The following is a 23,093-nucleotide window of genomic DNA, read 5'->3' on the forward strand; positions in this document are numbered from 1 at the left end:
GTGTGCCCTCAAAATTATTTCCTCTCCCAAGGAACCCCTGTCTGACTCTATGGACAGCCCACTGATTTCAATAAGAATAGTGTAACGGTGGGATTTGTAGGTGACATAAAGATATAGTGATAGGTTCTCCACAATTTACAGCGGATTGATAGAGTCCCCAGCAGCAGACCTTTCTGTGATCAGTTTACAGTCAATGAACCTGGTCAAGGAATTATTACAAAATGGGATTTTCTCAAGTGAAAAACAGAACATTACGCCCCACTGTTTGCAGGGTACATATCTAATATTTCATTTTCAGGTGGAGACCATCTGAGAGAGGGTGGGACTTAGCTAAGGGGTGGGCTTGACAGGGCAGAGGGTGGGGTGGGGAGATACAGGACAGTGAGGAGGAAGGTGGACAGGGCTAAGGGAGGAAGTGCTGAAATATATGTTAATTAATTTCTTTAAAGGGAATGTGTCATCAGAAAATGACCTATTGCTTACATTTTTATGTTAAACATTTTTTAGACTATATACATTAACTATATCTCATTATCATTACCGGCAGGATTACAATGACAGATACTACCTCTGTATAGATAACACAGGATCCACCATTCATCTCAGTGGGTATTGTCACCGCTCCTCTTTTCCCCTTTTCTATACAGTCACCTCTGTCTAGGTCACAAAGCAACTCTCCCATACATGTCAAGGAGTTGACTTAAGTCTATTGAGTCTATGGCTCACATTCATGCAGAGGGGCTCCTGTGTCTGACAAGAGGGGCTCAAAGTCAGACAAGCACATGTTTGAAATGGATCATTGTAAAGTTATGAACCCTCCTAAGAATACTTTCAGCAAAGGAAATCCTTGGGTGCAGCCCTCCTCCAGAATAGTAAAATGCTCCATCAACACTAAGTCAGATTATTGGATGCTGAGAACTAATTCCAATGACAGTAAATAGAAGCAATTGATAGATTACAGAAATGTCATAAACCATGTTCTATTTTAACATGTGAACATTTAAGCATGATTTATAACAAAATATAATATAAGGGTACTTTCACACTTGCGTTGTGAAGATCCGACAAGCAGTTCCATCGCCGGAACTGCCTGCTGGATCCAGAAATCCGTGTGCAAACGGATAGCATTTTAGATGGATCAGGATGCGGATCCGTCTAACAAATGCATTGAAACACCAGATTCGTCTCCCCGGTGTGGTCCGGAAAAATGGATCCGGTATTTATATATTTTTTTGCACTTTTAAAGGTCTGCGCATGCGCAGACCGGAAAACTGGATCCGTTTTGCCGGAAGACTTGGTGCAGTAATGCATTTCAATGGAAAATAATGCCGGATCCGGCATTCTGGCAAGTGTTCCGGATTTTTGGATGGAGAAAATACCGCAGCATGATGCGGTATTTTCTCCGGCCAAATACCGTACTGAAGACATCCTGATGCATACTGAACAGATTGCTCTCCATTCAGAATGCATTAGGATAAAACTGATCAGTTCTTTTCCGGTATTGAGCCCCTAGGACGGAACTCAATGATGGAAAAGAATAATGCTAGTGTGAAAGTGCCCTAAGCTATAATACACTCTGAATATATTTGTATAAAAGGAGGAAAAAGTATTCATTGCAGCAAAAAACTTATTTCATTTTTACTCAACTGGATTGGAAATTGTGAGTAAAAAGTACAGTGTTCACCTGATGCATATGAGTAAAGAATTTCCCTGTTTGATTCAACAACATTTTCGTGCTGTTTCGACTTCTGTAGTGCAGACCTGTAGCTGTCCTATGGTGTTCTTACATAGGACTGCATATTAAGCTGTCACATACTCTATAAAGGGGTTGGCCACACCCTTACCTTTTGGCCACTAGCATAGGAAACTCCAACCCCCTCAACTTAACTGAGCATCAGGGTTCAGTATCCGTGGATTCAATCTGTAAACAGTGGAAGCTGGCAGCTGCCCCATCCGTGGCAGTCAAGATGGCATCATTTACCCATGTGACTGCTGCCCTGGAGGCATCCACCTCTGTGCTTGCTCAGAAAACAATTCAGATATAGGAAATGTTGTCAATATCTTGATTACCATTAGTGTGGTGGCCGTCAGCATCCATTGCTTACAGACTGAATCCGTGGCACTGACCCGGGGTGCTCAGGAAAGAAATGAGGGGCTAAAGGTTTCCTATTCTTCTGCACAAAAGGTAAGAACATTACATGGATTGTTTTAGAAAGCAGCCAACCCCTTTATGTTTCTCTTAGGTTTCTGCTGCAATGCATTATTACTGCATAGAAATATTGCACCTTAAAACATAAAAGTCCACATTTTGATAGATTAGAAAACTCTCATAGTCTTCCATGTCACCATCCCTTTGCACTTGTGGAGCTCCAGATACTCGTTCCATGTGAGCCTGTGGAGTCTGCACTTTGACGTAAAGCAGGCTGGGGTTTCCTTAGACTGTGGTCCAGGTTATCAGTGATTTCCTCCAACGATGAAATTTCCGAGTCACTGTCATCCCATGACTATAAAATACATCAACACAATGTCATTTACAAGTCAACTAAAGAGCCAATGTCAGATCATGAACGGTAATGAATCAGCTCCGAAGCCTGTAGAACTGTGAATGCAGCTCTGGACTATAATATCAAATGTCACACACAAACAGTACAAGACAAATCATGTAAAGCATCTGCAAAGTTACTGAACTTCTTATGTAGAGTCTAATTTATATATGATACTGTATCTGTAAATTGGTGTTCAAAGATAAACCCTTATAATCACAACAGATTCCATTTTTCAAGGTGGACATCTCAGAGGCGTCTATTGGACAGGATTGACTTCACCAAGCACTTACAGTAGCATAATCAATTGTCCAAAAAGTCACAAAATAGAAGACAAAGATAAAGTATAAAACCGTGTCTACGGCATGTATCCTCCTAATAATCACCATGTTCATTGTATTACCTGAGACTTTCTTATTTCAGACGCATTAGCAGATTTTAAAGTAGAGGAGATTGTTTCTACACCACCAAATGGTTTCTCCCTTTGCTTTGATAGTTGTCTTTCTAGGCTTCGAGCCATAGAATGGACCAGAGACCCTAAATGTGAAAAACAGGATATGCATGAAATAAGAGTGTACTAAATTACTTTAGAGTACATGTCAAAGATGAGTCACATACGGGACACATGTTCTTGTGTAGGTAGAGGTCATGTATGTACTGTAGGAGGGAGTCCAATAACAAAGATCAAACTGGGCCCCTGCAAAATAGTTGTTTCCCTCTCCATGTTCTTTCCTTAAAGGGGTTGTCCGGGTTCAGAGCTTAACCCGGACATACCCATAATTTCACCCAGGCAGCACCCCTGATGTTAGCATCAGAGCATCTCATGCTCCAATGCGCTCCCTTGCCCTGCGCTAGATCGCGCAGGGCAAGGGCTGTTTTTGTTTACAATAACACACTGCCGGGCGGAGGCTTTCGCCCGGCAGAGTGTTCGGTGACGTCACCGGCTCTGATGGGCGTGCTTTAGCGCTGCCATAGCCGTTTTACAGGATAGGGCAGTGCTAAAGCCCGCCCATCAGAGCCGGTGATGTCACCGGGCTTCCTGGCAGCCCCATGGAGAGCCCGGTACGTCACTGGAACTCCAGAAAATGCCTTTGCCCTGCGCGATTTAGCTCCGATGCTCAAGTCATGCCTGGGTGCAAATGGAGGTATGTCCGGGTTCAGCTCTGAACCGGACAACCCCTTTAAAGGGAGTCTGTCACCTAATCTGAGCCTTTTAGACCACTCAGATCAGGTTATAGACTCTTGTGCCCTTATTACAATGGTACCTTTATTTGTTCCGTCCCTCGCTGAGATCTTCAGAAAAAGACTTTATAAACTTATGCTAATGAGGTTCGGCAAGTGCCCAGGGGCGGCATTACTGTTGCAAATCCCCAGGTCCCGCGGCGAAGTGCCCAGAAATCCAGACCTTTCACCCTTCTGGCCTGCCCTTGTTTCCTATTATTACATCCTCCTCCCCCTTCCAGATCTCGCGCCTGCGCCGCCGCTGCAGGCGCAGTCACGCCGCCCCGGGGCACTTGCTGAACCTCATTAGCATAAGTTTAAATAGTCTTTTTTTTTAAGATCTCGGCCAGGAACAGAACAAATAAAGGTACCATTGTAATGAGGGCACAGGAGTCTATAACCTGATCTGAGCGGTCTAAAAGGCTCAGATTCGGTGACAGACTCCCTTTAACTCTCAAATTTTCCACATCCTTGTTTCCTAACAATGCAGTTCCTCTGAAGAGGAGACAATAAGATTGAAACAGTGTGCCTGGCAGGAGGCGCTATTATACAGCAGCCGACCCTGTTAGGAAGCAGGTCCCCACTTCCTCAGTATATATTATAAAAAACAAGCATAGGGTCCGCGCTAGTGACAGCAAGTCTCAGAGGTAACACAAATATAGTTGATTATTCGGTGCTCTGCTCCGCAGCTCTCCTCCTCCACCTTCAACTGCTGCAGCGTCTGTGTCTGTAAACCCGAGGGCTGTTCAGGATCGGTCTTGCCACAACCTTCAAAGAGCACTGACATATCATAGACCCGTTTTAAAGTTCACAATACACTTTATTTTACTTACAAGATTGTAGTCTTGAGTTCAACATCACATATAAAACAATGCCCGACCCGGGTCGGTCGTTGTTTTATATGTGATGTTGAACTCAAGACTACAATCTTGTAAGTAAAATAAAGTGTATTGTGCTACGTCAGTACTTCTTTGAAGGTTGTGGCAAGACCGATCCTGAACAGCCCGCGGGTGTCACGAGGGTGTCAAGAACCACGCCTGACTCCGTTATACCCGGGGTCAGGAAGTCGCAGCGGTTGGCATCACGCTCTATGTAAGATAGGGCTGTTTCCTTATGGTAGCTTTCTGGGTTTGCTTTGCAAACCCTTTTGGCTCACTCAGGGATCCGTAGCTCCTTTTCCTCAGCTGTTCCTTGTCCAGCACTCCCAACCTCCTTATATTCCTCTCTCACACTTCTCTGGTTGCCAGATATAGAGCTTCCTGCCTGGACATCTATTCTGACCCTCTGGAGCTGTGTTGCTGCGTTCTCTGGTAGTTGGTCCAGAACGCTGCCCTCCGGATCCCTGTTGGACCTTTGTGGTCTATTGTGATCGCCCACCTGGGTGTATGTGTTTGTCTGTTTTGTCTGTCCTCTTCCTGGTGTTTCCCTCTTAGTGACAGTGGTGCGGACTAGCGATCCCACTATCTAGGGCTCATTTTAGGGAAAGCCAGGGTTTAGGCACGTGATCGCCGCACGGGTGAGGAACCCGTCTAGGGACGTCAGGGCAGTCAGGTGCCAGCCGCAAGGTGAGTTAGGGGTCACCACCTTTCCCTCTCCCTTGGGCAGGGCTTTCCCTTTTTCCTCCCTGTGCGTGACGCCGGTCATTACAGCGGGTTTACAGACACAGACGCTGCAGCAGTTGAAGGTGGAGGAGGAGAGCTGCGGAGCAGAGCACCGATAATCAACTATATTTGTGTTACCTTACCTCTGAGACTTGCTGTCACTAGCGCGGACCCTCTGAAGAGGAGAACCATGCATAACTATTCCTCCCTCAATAGCAAAGGAGATGGGTCCTCATAGAAGCCACATGGGCTATCATTACAATATGCACATCCTTCATGGCATGCACATGTTCAGTAAAAAACTGATAACTTGATAAATATACCTCACCTACATCAGTTTATGTATTAAGTTATGAATGACTGCAAATTAGGCCCCCATATCTACTGTTTAGAGTCTTCCCCTGATGGCATCATTGAGGGAACTTTGCAGTATTACTTACTTCTCACCATCTTGGGAGAGAGGAAGAAGCTTTGTCCAGCTTGGGGTAGACTAAAGATGTACACTAGACAGCTGTCAGATGAATGTTCATTCTGCTGACCAATGTGTCTTCTGACTCCCCCATATAGATGGAGGCTTGCTAAACTAACATTCCCTCTGAAATGCCTGCTTATTCCATCCTGCAAAACCAAGATGGGCTGCCAATTCACTGAAGGATTAGATTACATCATGCCATAGAAGTCTATGGAGAGGGGAGGAGGACTGTGCTGAAGTGAGGGTGATACAGTCAGGGGAGCAGCTAATAGCTCGTTTGGGTTCACATGACTGTTTTGTTTTCCGTTCTGATCAATCAGAAGAATTGAAAATAACCCAAAAAACTCAAATCCTGTATTTTAAGCATCTGTAATGCTTGTTTAGGCACATTTTGCATCCATTTTAGCTATTTCCATATGAGATTCGTTATTTTAGATGGAAAAAAGTCCTACACAACTTTTTTCCAGCTAAAATAATGGATCTCAAATGGAAATGGCTAAAACGGATGCAAAATGTGCATAACTGAGCATAACGGATGCTTAAAGGGAACCTGTCACCGGAATTTTGTGTATAGAGCTGAGGACATGAAATGCTAGATGGCCGCTAGCACATCCGCTATACCCAGTCCCCATAGCTCTGTGTGCTTTTATTGTGTAAAAAAAACGATTTCATACATATGCAAATTAACCTGAAATGAGTCAGGGACAGGACTTATCTCAGGTTAATTTGCATATGTATGAAATAGTTTTTTTAACACAATAAAATCACACAGAGCTATGGGGACTGGGTATTGCGGATGTGCTAGCGGCAATCTAGCAACCCATGTCTTCAGCTCTATACACAAAATCCCGGTGACAGGTTCCCTTTAAAATACAGGATCCTTTTTTTTTGTTTTGTTTTGTTTTCTTCTGATGGACTACAAGAATGGAAAACGAAAGGGTGATGTAAACCTGGCCTCACCAGTACATAACAAATAGTAAAACACTGGGTAACACTGACATAAAAAAAGGACTACAAATTTAGCTGATAGTAAACTTAACTGTAGAAACCAGTGTCAGGCAGCTGCTGCCAAGGCCAATAAGATAATGGGTTGCATCAGAAGGGGCATAGATGGCGGTGATGAGAACATAGTCCTACCACTTTACAAATCATTAGTCAGACCACACATGGAGTACTGTGTACAGTTCTGGGCTCCTGTGAACAAGGCAGACATAGCAGAGCTGGAGAGGGTTCAGAGGAGGGCAACTAATGTAATAACTGGAATGGGTGGACTACAGTACCCTGAAAGATTATCAAAATTAGGGTTATTCACTTTAGAAAAAAGACGACTGAGGGGAGATCTAATAACTATGTATAAATATATCAGGGGTTAGTACAGAGATCTCTCCCATCATCTATTTATCCCCAGGACTGTGACTGTGACGAGGGGACATCCTCTGCGTCTGGAGGAAAGAAGGTTTGTACACAAACATAGAAAAGGATTCTTTACGGTAAGAGCAGTGAGACTATGGAACTCTCTGCCTGAGGAGGTGGTGATGGTGAGTACAATAAAGGAATTCAAGAGGGGCCTGGATGTATTTCTGGAGTGTAATAATATTACAGGCTATAGCTACTAGAGAGGGGTCGTTGATCCAGGGAGTTATTCTGATTGTCTGATTGGAGTCGGGAAGGAATTTTCCTCTAAAATGAGGAATATTGGCTTCTACCTCATAAGGGTTTTTTGCCTTCCTCTGGATCAACTTGCAGGATAACAGGCCGAACTGGATGGACAGATGTCTTTTTCCAGCCTTAAAAACAGCCGACAACAGACAACAGAGTCCGCTGTCTCTATGTGCATTCTATGATGAGACATCATACACTGGCTACTAGTCTCCACCCAACAGAGACAACTGAGGATGAGACAATGGAGCCTGCAGAGGACAAACTGCTTAAAATGGCAGGTACATGCCATATAATGTCAGATATAGTGCTATCACTTATGTATATGCACATGGTAGCTTATTCTGCAAAGCTGTCTGAAAGTTTAGGTATGGTAAAAAATGAAGATAATAACAATAATTTTTTGCATTATTTTGTAACAACAACATATAAGCAGTTCATCAACTGGACATTGCTTCACAGTCTCTAACCTTGCTTTGCTGTGTCTTTCGAAAAGCTAACCGTTCTGGGGCTCGGCTTTGCAGGAGAGCTATCTGATTCATCTGACCAGTCATCATCACTGATATCTTCAACTTCCTTCTGCACCATAGAAAGGGCCTGGGAGTTTACATTCTTCCTTGGTTTAGGAGAAGGGAAGGGTGAACGGTTCAACACTGAGGTGTCTTCTTCTGACGTGAATGGAGGTGTCCTGGTGGGAAAAAATGAAATACTGTACCTTTAAAATTCGAATCATCATATATAAGAGTAACAGTAAAAGCCTTTAGTTTTTGGTTACAGAGACAGTAAACCTAGATGAGAAGATAAACTTGACCTGTGTGTAAGTCAAGTTAATGTTTTTGGTAATCTGTTACATTTTTAGCTGGAGAATGTGTGGTGGCGCAGTTTAGGCTACTTTCACTCGCGTTCTGGCTTTCCATTTGTGAGATCCGTTCAGGGCTCTCACAAGCGGTCCAAAACGGATCAGTTTTGCCCTAGTGCATTCTAAATGGAAAAGGATCCGCTCAGAATGCATCAGTTTGCCTCCGTTCCGTCTCCTTTCCGCTTTGGAGGCGGACACCATAACGCTGCTTGCAGCTTGACGAAACTGAGCCAAACGGATCCGTCCTGGCACACAATGTAAGTCAATAGGGATGGATCCGTTTTCTATGACACAAATGTTCAAGACGGATCCGTCTTGGCTATGTTAAAGATAATACAAACGGAACCATTCTGAACGGATCCATCTGTGCAGATCCATGACGGATCTGCACCAAACGCGAGGGTGAAAGTAGCCTTATCCAGTGGAGTGGGGCTTCTGGATCTCTGCGCCCTACTGTATACTGAGCAGGGGGGGGAGGCTCCTGCTGCAGCCAATTCTACATACAGTCAGACACAGGACTGTGAGAAGCAGAAGAAGGACATGGACGTGTTCAGACAAGTAGTAATTCTAGTAATTCTAGTATTATACAGGACACGATGAAAGAACAGTTCTTCAACAGTTTTTGTTGAAATTGTGTGATTTTGCTCTTGTATTTTGAATGTTTGTATAATATACAGTATATCTAAAAACGTATGGTATGAGAACGTCTCCAGTTTTTGAAATTTTGGACACACGTACATTTACAGGTGAAGGGGATTCTGCTCACCTTGCCCGTGGGGAGACACTAATCGGCCTGCTCATATTCTGACCAGCTGTCCCTTTTGGGAGGGGTGTTGAAGATGCGACCATTCTCACATTGCTAACTTGTTCCGTGGCCCCAGAGGATGTGATGAAACGTAGACTCCTCGGGCTCTGAATTGCTGCTACAAAGAGAAAACATAAATTGACAATGAAACAATGCTTTACAGCACATAATACATCTGAACGCTTTACAGAGGGATGTGGATCAAAGGTTACTAGATTAAAGAGGTTGTCATGGACTTTAAGAAATTGCCTGAGAGAAGGAAATGGTATAAAATAAGTAAACAACCCACACTCCGGCTCCAGCGCCCAGTGGTCCCAGCAGTGATCTTATCACATCCATCATCTGCGTGACTGCTGCAGCCAATCACTGGACTCAGCAGTAGCAGGTGGATGTAAAATATGTCACAACTGAGGCCAGTCAGTGAATGATGGATGTGAATTGATTGCTCCAAGACAAGTGTCAGTGCTGGAGCGGAGGGGATTTAACAGGAGTATAGGTTATTTCTTAAAGGGGCTCTATTATCTCAGACATTGGGGGCATATCGCTAGGATCACGGGTCACGCCTCTGGGACCTGCAGCTATTTTTAGAACGGAGCCTGCAAAGTGAAGCAGGGCGTACTGTGCATGCGTGGCCATTCATTCCTATGGGAGCGCGAAAATAGCTGAGCATTTTGCTTGGCTATTTTCAGCAGTAGAGCATTACCGCGCATGTGCGGCCATCGCTCCATTCACTTCTATGGGGCTGATGGAAATAGCTGAGCCAGCGCTCGGCTATTTTCGGCAGTCCCATAGAGATGAATGGAGGGCGGCCGCATATGCGCGGTGCACCCTCCTTCACTTTGCGGGACCAGCATCTATCAGACATTGCTGATGATACAACCCCTTTAACTATATACCATTTCCTTCTTTTTGTCAATTTTCTTAAAATCCCAGCGAACCCCTTTAAATCATTTCTTCTCAATAACTACCACTTTATATACTAAGAAAACTGAGAGCCTTCACTGTATTTTATAGAGTCCCTCCCTGTAATTGAAAATCAGCAGTACATACAAGACCTTGAGCTCTGCAACTATTAGGCTCCATTCACACGTCTGCAACAGGTTTTGCGGGTCCACGGAGCCGCGGATCTGCAAAACACGGAAAGCGGCAATGTGCGTTCTGCATTTTGCGGACCGCACATTGCCGGCACTAATAGAATAGGCCTGTTCTTGTCCGCAATTGCGGACAAGAATAGGACATGTTCTATTTTTTTTTGCGGAACGGAAGTGCGGACCCGGAAGTGCGGATCCGCAATTCCGTGTCCGGGCAGCACATCGTGCTGCCCCATAGGAATGAATGTGGGCCCCCTACAGATTCTGCCTCAGTACACACACAACTAATGGCTGTATTACATGTAACGACGTGGCTGACAATTGTCGGGAGGAAAGCGTTTCTTCCCTGCAATCGCCTGCTCGCTAGTGGAGGAGGCCTCTGCTATTACATGGAGCGATCTCCTCCTGAGTATGGAGAGGAGCGATCGCTCGTCCCCGTACTGACTCCTTGTTTTCCGGCAGCAGATGCTGATTAGACAGCACGATCTGCTGCCGGCAAACGATGATTTAAAAAAATAAAAAATAATAACTGGATTGCCCCATTGAAGTGAATGTGGCTGAGCGCGATACCCAGCACAGCTGCTATAGGCAAGGCACCGCGCTTGGTCAGCACGGAGCGCCTCTGCCTTCTCAAAACAGCTCATCGGCAGGGTCCCATCTTTTTTATGGTCTTCCTTCATCTTCTTTACGTTAATGAACAAAAAACTTTTGACTGGGACTGTAAATATGCTCTCCTACTAGGTAACATGGCCTTTACAAGGCTCCTATTAGACCGTTCCTTACTTGAAAGCTGTGAAGCTGTTAACGTGTCTTTTTCTGCATTTTTATTTTGCTTCTTCACTTTTTTGGTAAGAAGTTTTTCCATTCTTGCTCTTTCAGTCTCAATTTCTGGCCATTTCTTCACTTTTTGCTGGTACTGCTTTGTTAACACAGACTTCAAATCTTTGTAGATAGAGGATGTAATTCCTTTAGAACCCTTTAAATTCCCCCAAAAAACAAACAAACATTAAAGGGTTGTGTCACAAAACATATTCTACATTTTACAAACAAGCGCCTGGATCTGAATACTCTTGTAATTGCATGTAAAAAGGTTGTAGAACTTGTGAGCTATCCAATAAAACATATTTGTATAGCGCCACCTGCTGTTTGCTCTTTTTCTTATTTTTTTGTCCTGCGCACTGAGCTAGTTGTTTAAATCTCAGTTTAAGGCCTCATGCACACGACCGTTGTTCGGGTCTGCATCCGAGCCGCAGTTTTCGCGGCTCGGGTGCGGACCGATTCACTTCAATGGGGCTGCAAAAGATGTGGACAACCCCGCAAAAAATAAATAAACATGTCCTATTCTTGTCCGTTTTGCGGACAAGAATAGGCATTTCTAGAATGGGCCGCCCCCTTCCGTTCCGCAAATTGCGGAAGGCACGTGGGCGGATTCCGTTTTTTGCGGATCCGCAGTTTGCGGACAGCAAAAAACGGGACGGTCGTGTGCATGAGGCCTAAATCTTCAACTGTCACCAGCCATATGTTCTGTTAGAATCTGTGGCAGTTACAGGGAAAGAGCTGCTGCAGAAAGGACACACCCCTGAGCTGCCAGGCTGAAGTAGAACAATTGGAGGAGTGAATTCGGAGATCTCTGTATCCATGCGAGGTACAGGGCTGGTTCTAGCTTTCTAAGAAAGGTATTGTCATAAACTATATGAGGTCTGATTTTCATTTTTTACATCAGTGATGGCATAATCTCTTATTAAAGGTCTGATGATTTTGCTGAAGATAATTTATGGTTTTCATTTTGTAAAGCCGCTATATATAATGGGAAGTATAATAGTAAAAACACTTACTCTCCATCTAAAGGCATTGTTCTACTTTACAGATTATAGGGGACATTTTTTAGGAAAGGCGTATCACACTCCAATCTCAATCTATTCCGCATGTTTCTTAACAATTGTGGTGCACCTATACAGGTCCAGGCTCCAAGATGGAAATGTACACCAGCAAGGGGTGGCAGTTTCATGCCATAGATTATAATAAGTGTGCTGGCCCAGCGAAGGCCCACTTTGTGGAAAAATATTGAATCCCCAAAAAGTTGAAAACATTTTGCACAACTAGTTTTCAAGAGTACAGTATATGAGCGGATAAATGTCACCCTAAATTTATATGTAATGTTGGACACCTTTGCAAATACCTTGCTTCAGTTATCTTATTTGACAGCCATTTTTCTTCTTTCATTACAAATTATGTTGGTTACTGCGAAGATCTGAGGTTGTGGGTTCTATTAATCACCTAAGCAGGATAACGATGCAACTGTCTTTATTCTTTCATCCCCAGTTATACAGCAAATGGAGATAGATGGCCCGGACAAGCTGTACCCCTGGACCCTTGGGCGGACACCCTCTGAGACCCAGTCCACAATATCCCAAGGCAGGACTTGTAGTTCCACTGCCCCAGGTTTTACCCACTGTCTCCCAACGTTTTAGGTTGGCCCACAGCTTTAGGCCGCATGCACACGACCGTTTCTGCAAATTGCAGATTCGCAAAACACGGATGGCGTCCGTGTGCGTTCTGCAATTTGCGGAACGGCACGCACAGCCATTGATATAACTGCCTATTCTTGTCCGCAAAACAGACAAGAATAGAACAGGTTATATTTTCTTCGCGGACCACGGAACGGAGCAACGGATGTGGACAGCACACGGAGTGCTGTCTGCATCTTTTGCGGCCCCATTAAAGTGAATGGGTCCGCATCCGAGCCGCAAAAACTGTGGCTCGGATGCAGACCAAAACAACGGTCGTGTGCATGAGGCCTTAGTATCCCCCGCCAGTAACCTCTTTAGTGTTCTGCTGACAAGCTACTTTAATTACCTTTTTCACTCCCATACTTTCAAGCTTTTCCAATAATGTCTGCTTCAAGATAGGACGAAACTGCTTGGCAAAATTGGGGTCCTTTCTCAAAGTCTCAATCTTTTTCATTCTTTGATATAGAGATTCATCTAAAATGTGCAAATAAAACAAAATTAAAATATAATTAAAAAAATGGAGACAGGTCAAGGACCTTACCTCCCTCCCGTGATAATATGCTGCTAATTGTCTCAATTGTTATCACTTTCTGACTGGTTAGGGTTCGGACGCCCTCACCGTGCAGGGAACAGCAGCGCGGCTCCAGCTTGACTTACTGTCTGCTGGATGATGCTTGATATGGTTGAGGCTAACTAGCAGGCGAATGTGACACGGATGGGAAAAAAGTGGAGGTAGGACAATTAATACTTTGGGAGAGGGAAAAGGATATACCTATAAGACAAATCTGAACTGAGATTTTCATTTTAAAGATTATCCATTATCTCCCATGCTCTGTTTAAATGTCACCCTACAACATAATTGGGGCCATAGTTATGATTCCCCTCCTCATAATGATAAATTGATGATTTTCAACTGACACAGGACAGGAAGTCACTTACTTTTCTATTCATTCCTATGAGACTAACATTGAGGCTCCCATAGGAATACATAGAGAAACTGTCTTCATCTCCACACATATGATGTTGTGTCATTTGGAAAGTCTCAGTGCTGGTCACATAACACAGATGAGGATCGTAAGGGAGGTTAAACAGTCTCTGGTAAGAAGATTACCTTCACTACAGTTTACATCAAGTACCTTTCTAACAAGTCAGAATTTTTTTTTTTTTGTGGGAGTGCCACTTTAACGCTTTCTACCCCGGAGGGTTTTGTGTCCTCCCTGCCGTAGCCATATGAGTGCTTTTTTTTTTTGCAGGACAAGTTGTACTTTCCAACTCCAGCATTTAATATTGCATGTGACGGAGTGGGAAGCAGGAAAAAAATTGCGAATGGGGTGAAATTGCAAAAAAAAAAAAAAAGTGCGATGTGCGATAAAACTGACCAGTTACTTTTATTCTACAAGTCAGTACGAATCCGGTGACACCTTATATTTATAGTTTTTCTTCTGTTTTGATAATTTTTTATTTAATTTTTTTGTAGAAAATTGAGCGACCAAAAATGGCGAATCGGTAAATTTGACGCTTTTTTTCGTTTTGCTGTTTGCCGTATTGGGAATATATTTTTATATTTTTTTATGTTTTTGCACATGGAGACACCCATGATGTGTATTTTTTATTTTTTTTGTACTTTTATTTTTATTTTGGGGAAAAGGGGGGTGATTTGAATTTTTATGTTTTTTTTGTGTTTGTTTGTTTTTTTTTTACTTTTTTTATTTATATTTTTACACTTTTTTTATAGCTCCCATAGGGAACTATAACAAGCAGTCATTAGATCGCTATTCTCATAGACCCCAATACAAATTGCTAGTTTCCTATGGAGCCCTATTACAGGCAAGGGCTCCATAGGAAATACTATGCAGCAGCCTCCTGTCATTCACAATGACAGGGGCTGCTGCACACAATCTCCGGCTCCTCCGATCACCGCACGGGGGAGCCGAAGCTATGGCACCCACCCCGCTCGTCTGCCAAACGTCAAGGCGATCTCTATAAGATGGAAACCTAACACTAAATACTACCTGTTATGTGCTATAATGGCCACCGTCTTATAGAGATCACTTGACATTTGGCAGACAGGCCCAAATAATTTTGTACGAAATGTATTTGCCAAGAATTTAAAATTTCCAAAATAAGCGTAGCACAAGAATATTTTCTACAACTATGGCTTTACTTTATTTGTGTTTGCAGCGTGCTGTTGCATTGACTTTTTTTCTTTGATATACAGTCAGGTCTATAAATATTGGGACATCGACACAATTCTAACATTTTTAGCTCTATACACCACCACAATGGATTTGAAATGAAACTAACAAGATGTGCTTTACCTGCAGACTGTCAGCTTTAATTTGAGGGTATTTACATCCAAATCAGGTGAACGGTGTAGGAATTACAACAGTTTGCATATGTGCCTCCCACTTGTTAAGGGACCAAAAGTAATGGGACAATTGGCTTCTCAGCTGTTCCATGGCCAGGTGTGTGTTATTCCCTCATTATCCCAATTACAATGAGCAGATAAAAGGTCCAGAGTTCATTTCAAGTTTGCTATTTGCATTTGGAATCTGTTGCTGTCAACTCTCAAGATGAAATCCAAAGAGCTGTCACTATCAGTGAAGCAAGCCATCATTAGGCTGAAAAAATAGCAAAAACATTAGGCGTGGCCAAAACAACTGTTTGGAACATTCTTAAAAAGAAGGAACGCACCGGTGAGCTCAGCAACACCAAAAGACCCGGAAGACCACGGAAAACAACTGTGGTGGATGACCGAAGAATTCTTTCCCTGGTGAAGAAAACACCCTTCGCAACAGTTGGCCAGATCAATAACACTCCCCAGGAGGTAGGTATATGTGTGTCAAAGTCAACAATCAAGAGAAGACTTCACCAGAGTGAATACAGAGGGTTCACCACAAGATGTAAACCATTGGTGAGCCTCAAAAACAGGAAGGCCAGATTAGAGTTTGCCAAATGACATCTAAAAAAGCCTTCACAGTTCTGGAACAACATTCTATGGACAGATGAGACCAAGATCAACTTGTACCAGAGTGATGGGAAGAGTAGAGTATGGAGAAGGAAAGGAACTGCTCATTAACCTAAGCATACCACCTCATCAGTGAAGCATGGTGGTGGTAGTGTCATGGCATGGGCATATATGGCTGCCAATGGAACTGGTTCTCTTGTATTTATTGATGATGTGACTGCTGACAAAAGCAGCAGGATGAATTCTGAAGTGTTTCGGGCAATATTATCTGCTCATATTCAGTCAAATGCTTCAGAACTCATTGGACGGCACTTCACAGTGCAGATGGACAATGGCCCAAAGCATACTGCAAAAGCAACCAAAGAGTTTTAAGGGAAAGAAGTGGAGTGTTATGCAATGGCCAAGTCAATCACCTGACCTGAATCTGATTGAGCATGCATTTAACTTGCTGAAGACAAAACTGAAGGGAAAATGCCCCAAGAACAAGCAGGAACTGAAGACAGTTGCAGAAGAGGCCTGGCAGAGCATCACCAGGGATGAAACCCAGCGTCAGGTGATGTCTACGCGTTCCAGACTTCAGGCTGTAATTGACTGCAAAGGATTTGAAACCAAGTATTAAAAAGTAAAAGTTTGATTTATGATTATTATTCTGTCCCATTACTTTTGGCACATATGCAAACTGTTGTAATTCCTACACCGTTCACCTGATTTGGATGTAAATACCCTCAAATTAAAGCTGACAGTCTGCATTTAAAGCAGATCTTGTTTGTTTCATTTCAAATCCATTGTGGTGGTGTATAGAGCCAAAAATGTTAGAATTGTGTCGATGTCCCAATATTTATGGGCCTGACTGTATATGAGATAATGATCTGCCGCTATCACTTGTCAACACGGTACGAAGTTTTAAAACATAAAAACACAAAGGTGCCAGGTGGGGGATACCCCTCCATGATGTCTATTTGCCCTAATATGGAATATGGACAAGGCTTGTCATGATGTGTCCGCCCCTTTAAGCCAAAGTAGAGAAGGAATTCTGAATGTGAATATGTATGCTCTACTGACCGTCATCACTTGATTCTTCATTTGGCTCTTGTTTTGCTCCTCCCACTGGCAAAATGACTTGTGCAACTTGAGGCACTGCATTATAATGGAAACATCGTAAATTAAAGTTTGTCTAAAGTTCTCTTCATACAGCTGATCAGCTGGGGTGCTGGACCCCTGCTGATATGATATTGATAATAGGTCATCAATATTAAAAGCCCGGAGATCCCCTTTAAACTCTGTTGTAGATATCATGGGTGCATACATATTTACCACACTTTTTTTCAATTTGGACTCTCCTAACCCGTTTTCACCATGTAAACCAATCCCTCTGGTTTTTTCCATCCTGTATGTAGCACTTCCTGCTGCTGCATCCAACCAAACCCATGATGCACTTCTCCTTTCTATGCCATATGTCCAGCACCGCCCCTAACAACACCCAGCTAGTTTATAGCTCCTCCCACCAGCTAGTTACATATACACTCCCCTATCACTGCCCCTAACAGCATCCAGCTAGTTTATAGCTCCTCCCACCCTCTAGTTACATATACACTCCCCTATCACTGCCCCTAACACCCAGCTAGTTTATAGCTCCTCCCACCAGCTAGTTCCATAGACACTCCCCTATCACTGCCCCTAACAACACCCAGCTAGTTTATAGCTCCTCCCACCAACTAGTTACATAGACACTCCCCTATCACTGCCCCTAACAACACCCGGCTAGTTTATAGCTCCTCCCACCAGCTAGTTACATAGACACTCCCCTATCACTGCCCACCCATGGACATGACATCACAGGAAATAAGAAAGATCTGCATGGACTGCCCAAAACGTGGGAAATAACGGTAACATAAAAATTCTCACTTAAAAATTGAACAAACATGCTGGTGTCAAGTATTTTACTAACTGAATAAAGGCTACCTAAAAATGGAGCTTATTTTATTTTTGAAAAGACACGGAAATAGCAGGGCTTTGGTGGCACATTTAGTGGATGGGTAAAAAATGTAAATTGTGGGAAAACCTCTTTAATATGAAATGAATGAATGCCACATCTTTATATATGGCTGTCAGTTTTAGCTTACAGAGAGGGCCTTCGATTGATAGACTGAAAATGAATAATCCTTTAAAGGGAACCTGTCATCAACTTTAGGGTCCATTCACACGTCCGTTTTGGTGTTCCGCATCCGTTCCGATTAAAAACGGAACGTTATGCGGATCCATTCATTTTCAATGAAATCCACAAATAATCGGAGAGCACTCATGGTGCTCTCCGATTCAGTGATTCTGTTCCATGGGTTCCGTTATTCGGATCCTGGAAAAAAAATATACCCTGTCCTACTATTTGTCCGATTTTGCGTTCCGTCATCCCATTCTAGTCAATGGATCCGTCAAAAAATCGGATGACATGCTAAAAGCATCCTCATGTCATCCAGATTTTCGGATCCGCAAAAAACAGGAACGTTTATCTGGAAAGGTAAAAATACTGACGTGTGAATGCACCCTTAGGCTGACCTCACTGATGGCAGCATGAATTAGTGACAGAAATGCTGATTTCAGCAGTGTTTCCCTCATGAGCTAAAAGTCAGTGGTTGCCGAGAACCAGCATCATAATCATTCCAGCACAGGTCTTGAAAAGAGTCAAATCTACCTGAGAAGAGTCCTGGTTATACATAGTCTCCTGCTCTCCACGACCCATCTGCTGATTGGCAGTTCTCAGAAAGAAAGAAAGAAAGAAAACTAGGTAGAAGCCCGTCAGTCATCAGCAGGTGGGTGGGAGAGCAGGAATTCATGAATAACCAGGACTCTTCTCAGGTCTCCGAGACTCTTTCCCAGGCCCAGTCTGCAATGATTGTGATGTTGGTTCTCGGCAACCACTTTTAACTTATAAATGATAGACCGCTGAAATCAACTCACCTGTCTCTACCTTATTCTGCAGTTAGTATGGGCAGCACAAAGTTGAAGACAGGTTCCCTTTAAATGTTTATGAGAACAGTAACATTCATCTGACTTACCCTCTTTAAATTCCCTGCTTGTGTTCAGTTCTCTTATCTTGGGGAGAAAAAGATGACAGATAGTATTTAATTGACTATACTGAGCAGAAGGGGAAATTAAAATAAGACACTGATATTTTTTCGTGTAGTTCAAAAGCTGTCCCTGGACATGGAAAGTCTACCCTATGCAGACTCTGTCAGGTCTCCCATTGATGATCGGGCAGAGTCACCCTGCCTAATCATAGTGAGAACTGTGTGGCTGTACAGGTACAGCTGCGTAGTCCTCTCCATCACCTTCCTCCACTTAAGTGTATGATCAGTGCAGGGATGAAGTAGGAAGCTGAACCCGCAATGCTCATCTCCCTGTTACAGTCAGCAATGAAGAAAACTCCAGCAGTTATGATGCAAATGGGTGAATTTTATTGAAGTGCGGCCTTTACATACAGTGACGTTTCAGCCGGGTATAGCCTTTATCAAACTGTTGCCGTTTAGAGAAAATAAGGAGGTATAGAAGATAGCTGCACTCAAAAGACCCCTGTCTTTTGAGCGCAGCTATCTTCTATACCTCCATATCTTCTCTAAGCGGCAACAGTTTGATAAAGGCCATATCCGGCCGAAACGTCACTGTATGTAAAGGCCGCACTTCAATAAAATTCACCCTTTTGCATCATAACTGATGGAGTTTTCTTCATTGTTACACGTGAGGTGGGAATCCGACTCCAAGCACACATTGGCGGAGTGCCACGAAGTTCTACATCATAACTGTTACAGTCAGCAGCCAGGGCAACACGGGGGCCTAGAGAGGTGAGTAACCAATGGCCATCAGTTATGCAGCATTAACCCTTCCAATGCCCTCTACCAGGAATCTTAAAGGGTCACTGTATTTTCACACCATTTTATTTAATAGAAAATGGTGTAACTAGAAAATTTGTAAATAACTTAATTTAGAAAATATGCCTCCATCCACCTGAAAAAAATCTGTAAAGGTATGGCCACTAGGGGGTCTCACTTCCACTTCAGTTGCAGTCCATTGTCTATTGTCTGGCAAGATCTATCCCTGGTAACAGACTCAAAAGATGTCAGAGAGGAAGTTGGGATGTGTCAGCGATAGCTGAGGTCCTGAGCCTGATAAAAGAACTGCTATTACATTCCTTCCTGCCTTTCTGTAAGTGTGATCTCCCTCTCCTTATGGCCTCATGCACACGACAGTGTTTTTTCACTGTCAGTGATTTGGTTTCAGTGGTCCGTGTCCGATTTTGCTTCAGTTGTGTTTCCTTGTGTCTTCCTTTTTTTTGTCTGACGGGAAAAAAAGGAAGGTTAATGAAAAGTGTCATTTTATTGCACCAAGGTCTTGTAGAAAAAAATGAACACGGACGCGGACACGGATGACATACCAGTTGTGCATCCGTTTTTTTTGACGGACCCATTGACTTGAATGGGTCCATCCTCCGTTTTCCACTGACAAGAATAGGACAGGTTATATTTTTTTGACGGACTGGAATCACGGACGCGGAGAAAAAACTGAGGACTATCAGTTTTTTTTCACAGCTCCATAGAAATAAATGGGACCGCCGCTAAACTGTGAAAAATGACGTAACGAACGCGGATGCACACAACGGTCGTGTGCATGAGGCCTATATGTGAGCTCCAGAGCTGAAAACAAAGAGTGGGAAATAAGCAAAAGGATGTCACAGCAGTGCAGTACTGGCAAAAGGGATACACCCCTTGCTTATGAGTGAAATGCATTTAGCTGTGCAGCTGAAATAGGAAACAATATGGCAAAAAAAACATTAGGGATGCCCAAACATAACTGTTCCTTCACAGTTATGATTGTACAAAGGAGCAAAGGTGCAGTATGTTTTAAATTTAACCATTTGACTGTCGAGACACCAGGGATTCTTACATTGGCCCCTTCACTGCCTTAGACCACCAGGGATACTAAGATTAACACCTTCACTGCCCTAGACCATCAGGAATATTGAGATTAACCCTTTCACTGGTCTAAATTACCACCAGGCATGCATACATTAACAACCCCACTGCCCTAGACCACTAGGGAGGTGGTCTTACTGTGTTAGACCTGGGTATTGTTTAATAGTATTTGTGAGGATGCCATGTGGTCCTCTACATCTTGCTTCTTTATAGCCAACTATTAGGGTGCTGTATGTCATTATTTATTTGATGCAGTTCTTTATTGTCGGACTTAGAGACAACAGTGCCCAGATTCCAAACTTGCAGACCTGTTATCTAAAAAGGCTTTGAAGGAACACTGAATATGACTTTGTAGTTGTTATGGAGCAGAAATACAGTGGACCTGGGTAATTATGCATGACTATTATTTGACATGGAAGCATACAAAAGTTATTTTCTTTATGAATATGACAAAATCAATGGCATGCTCCATCAGATGATGTACTGTATGTACAGAGCTATTTTCTCAGAAGCTTGTACATTTAACAGTCAGCAGATACCACATGGATCTGCCGTGTGCATGATGGCTTAGGCTTACCCCATGGTCTCTTAAAGGGATATTCCCATTACAGACAATGGGGGCATATCGTTAGGATATGCCCCTATTGTTTGATAGGTGCGGGTCCCACCTTAATGCACAGCCCCTGCTCCCATTCATTTCTATGGGGCCGACGGAAATAGTTGAGCCAGTGCTCAGCTATTTTCGGTGGACCCATAGAAATAAATGGAGGGCGGCTGAGCATGCGCAGTGCGCCCTCCACTAATTTCCCCGCTCCGTTCTCCATGTAGGTGCAGGTCCCAGAGGTGGGACCCGCACCTATCAGACAATGGGGGCATATCCTAGAGATATGACACCATTGTATGTGATGGCAAAACCCATTTAATGAGTTCCAGACTGAAGAGAATGTCCCGGACTGTAAAGTATCAAACTTGTGGCTGACCGTAGATGTCAAATTTCAGGACACATAAGAAGAAGAAACTTTGAAATTCGCTTTTTCAGTAGACAAGGCCATGTACAGTCAATTTTGTGATAGTAGGATATAATGTTGCTATGGGCATGATGACCATTACATCTGTTGGCTGCAAGCACCACTGGAGGTCCATAGGTAGTTATTATGGTGACAACCCAGCCATTAATGAGAATTTATAGAGACAATGATAAAGTTTTCTCTAAAATAAATCTGAGTGCATTGGAAAGTTTTAATTGGGCGATGCATCTAACATCTACATACACCCACCTGCACCACTGACCATAAGGTTAGTACTACTAGGCATATAGTAGGGTAGTTAGTAAAATACCAAACATACTTTCTTCTCCTGCGACTTGATGACTTTTTCCTGGCTCTTAATTGTGGACTGCTGTCTCTGTACAGTTGATTCAAACTGCTCATCTCTTGCTTTTTGGTCACTTGACAAGGAAGCTCTCAGTCGCTTATTCTCACTTATGAGCTGAGGAGTTAAAAGAAATAAGATGTTAAAACATAGAGAAAACAATGACAACTTAAGTTTCTTTTATGGTAGCTAATGTCCCTATCATGCACTTAAGGGGTATAACTATAGGGGCTAGAGAGATTGTGGTCCCATCTGGGCCCTGGCACCCAATGAAGCCAAAACAGTCCTTCTGTATGAGGAAATTTATATTAAAATTCATGTGTGATAGTTGGAAGCTCAGTGAGCGGATTCTACAAATACCCTGCATCTGATTGCCGACAGTACATACTTCTGATGGAAAAAAAAAACTAATGAATGTCACTATGTCACCAAAGGCAAAAAGACTGAGATTAGCTAATTACTATAGAGGTTGTCCAGTGGTGCTTACCAAACCTCTCCGTTCTCCACTTCCTGGTCCTACTGTATCTTAACAAGCAGGAAATGCCGGGAAAGTCCCACTAAGCCAATCACTAGCAGAGACAGGAACAGGGTTTCCTTCTTGCCTCCAATTTTCTAGTATTATTGGGGCATCTGCTATTCACCTGCCTTGCATCATAGCCTGGGTTAGGTTATCTCCTAGCTTGGCCTGGTGAATTTTGGTGGAGCCTTTCAGATTATAGCCTTTATATGTTCAGTCCTTTTCTTTTTTACTCTGGTGCTGGGGATAGCATATGCTATGTGACCGTGCTTCCAGATTCTTAGTATCATTTTCTAGTCTAGCGTGTTGTGTCCGTGTTATCAAACCTTAATCAGGTTTCACGGATTATGATAAGAAATCCATATTAGTAGAAAGTTACCAAGCTCGGATCGGAGAATAATTTGAGACACAAACAGTATGTGTCTTTAGCCCTATAGTCTTTCATTGCTGTGCTTTGAAGTTTGTCTGCTGCTATTAGAAGTGTTTATAGTTTAAATTTGTATTTATTCTTC

At 43.1% G+C, this 23,093-nt stretch overlaps 1 protein-coding gene across 4 annotated transcripts in view; it reads right to left on the bottom strand.

Moving 5' to 3' along the window:
- Nucleotides 1-2,217: 2,217 nt before the first annotated feature.
- Nucleotides 2,218-23,093, bottom strand: part of DZIP1L (DAZ interacting zinc finger protein 1 like) — a 58,314-nt gene continuing 37,438 nt past the window's right edge. For all 4 annotated transcript variants that reach the window (XM_040427622.1, XM_040427620.1, XM_040427621.1 and 1 more), the window contains exons 8-16: nt 22,041-22,181; nt 18,783-18,819; nt 16,792-16,866; nt 13,108-13,235; nt 11,035-11,227; nt 9,122-9,278; nt 7,967-8,184; nt 2,947-3,080; nt 2,218-2,504 (exon numbers count right to left, since the gene is read on the bottom strand). In XM_040427622.1, the coding sequence (XP_040283556.1) occupies nt 2,343-2,504; nt 2,947-3,080; nt 7,967-8,184; nt 9,122-9,278; nt 11,035-11,227; nt 13,108-13,235; nt 16,792-16,866; nt 18,783-18,819; nt 22,041-22,181 (1,245 nt within the window). In that variant the 3' untranslated portion in view covers nt 2,218-2,342. The remainder of the gene's footprint in view (nt 2,505-2,946; nt 3,081-7,966; nt 8,185-9,121; nt 9,279-11,034; nt 11,228-13,107; nt 13,236-16,791; nt 16,867-18,782; nt 18,820-22,040; nt 22,182-23,093) is intronic.

Source organism: Bufo bufo, chromosome 4, assembly GCF_905171765.1.
Source record: "Bufo bufo chromosome 4, aBufBuf1.1, whole genome shotgun sequence".
Lineage (NCBI taxonomy): Eukaryota > Metazoa > Chordata > Amphibia > Anura > Bufonidae > Bufo > Bufo bufo.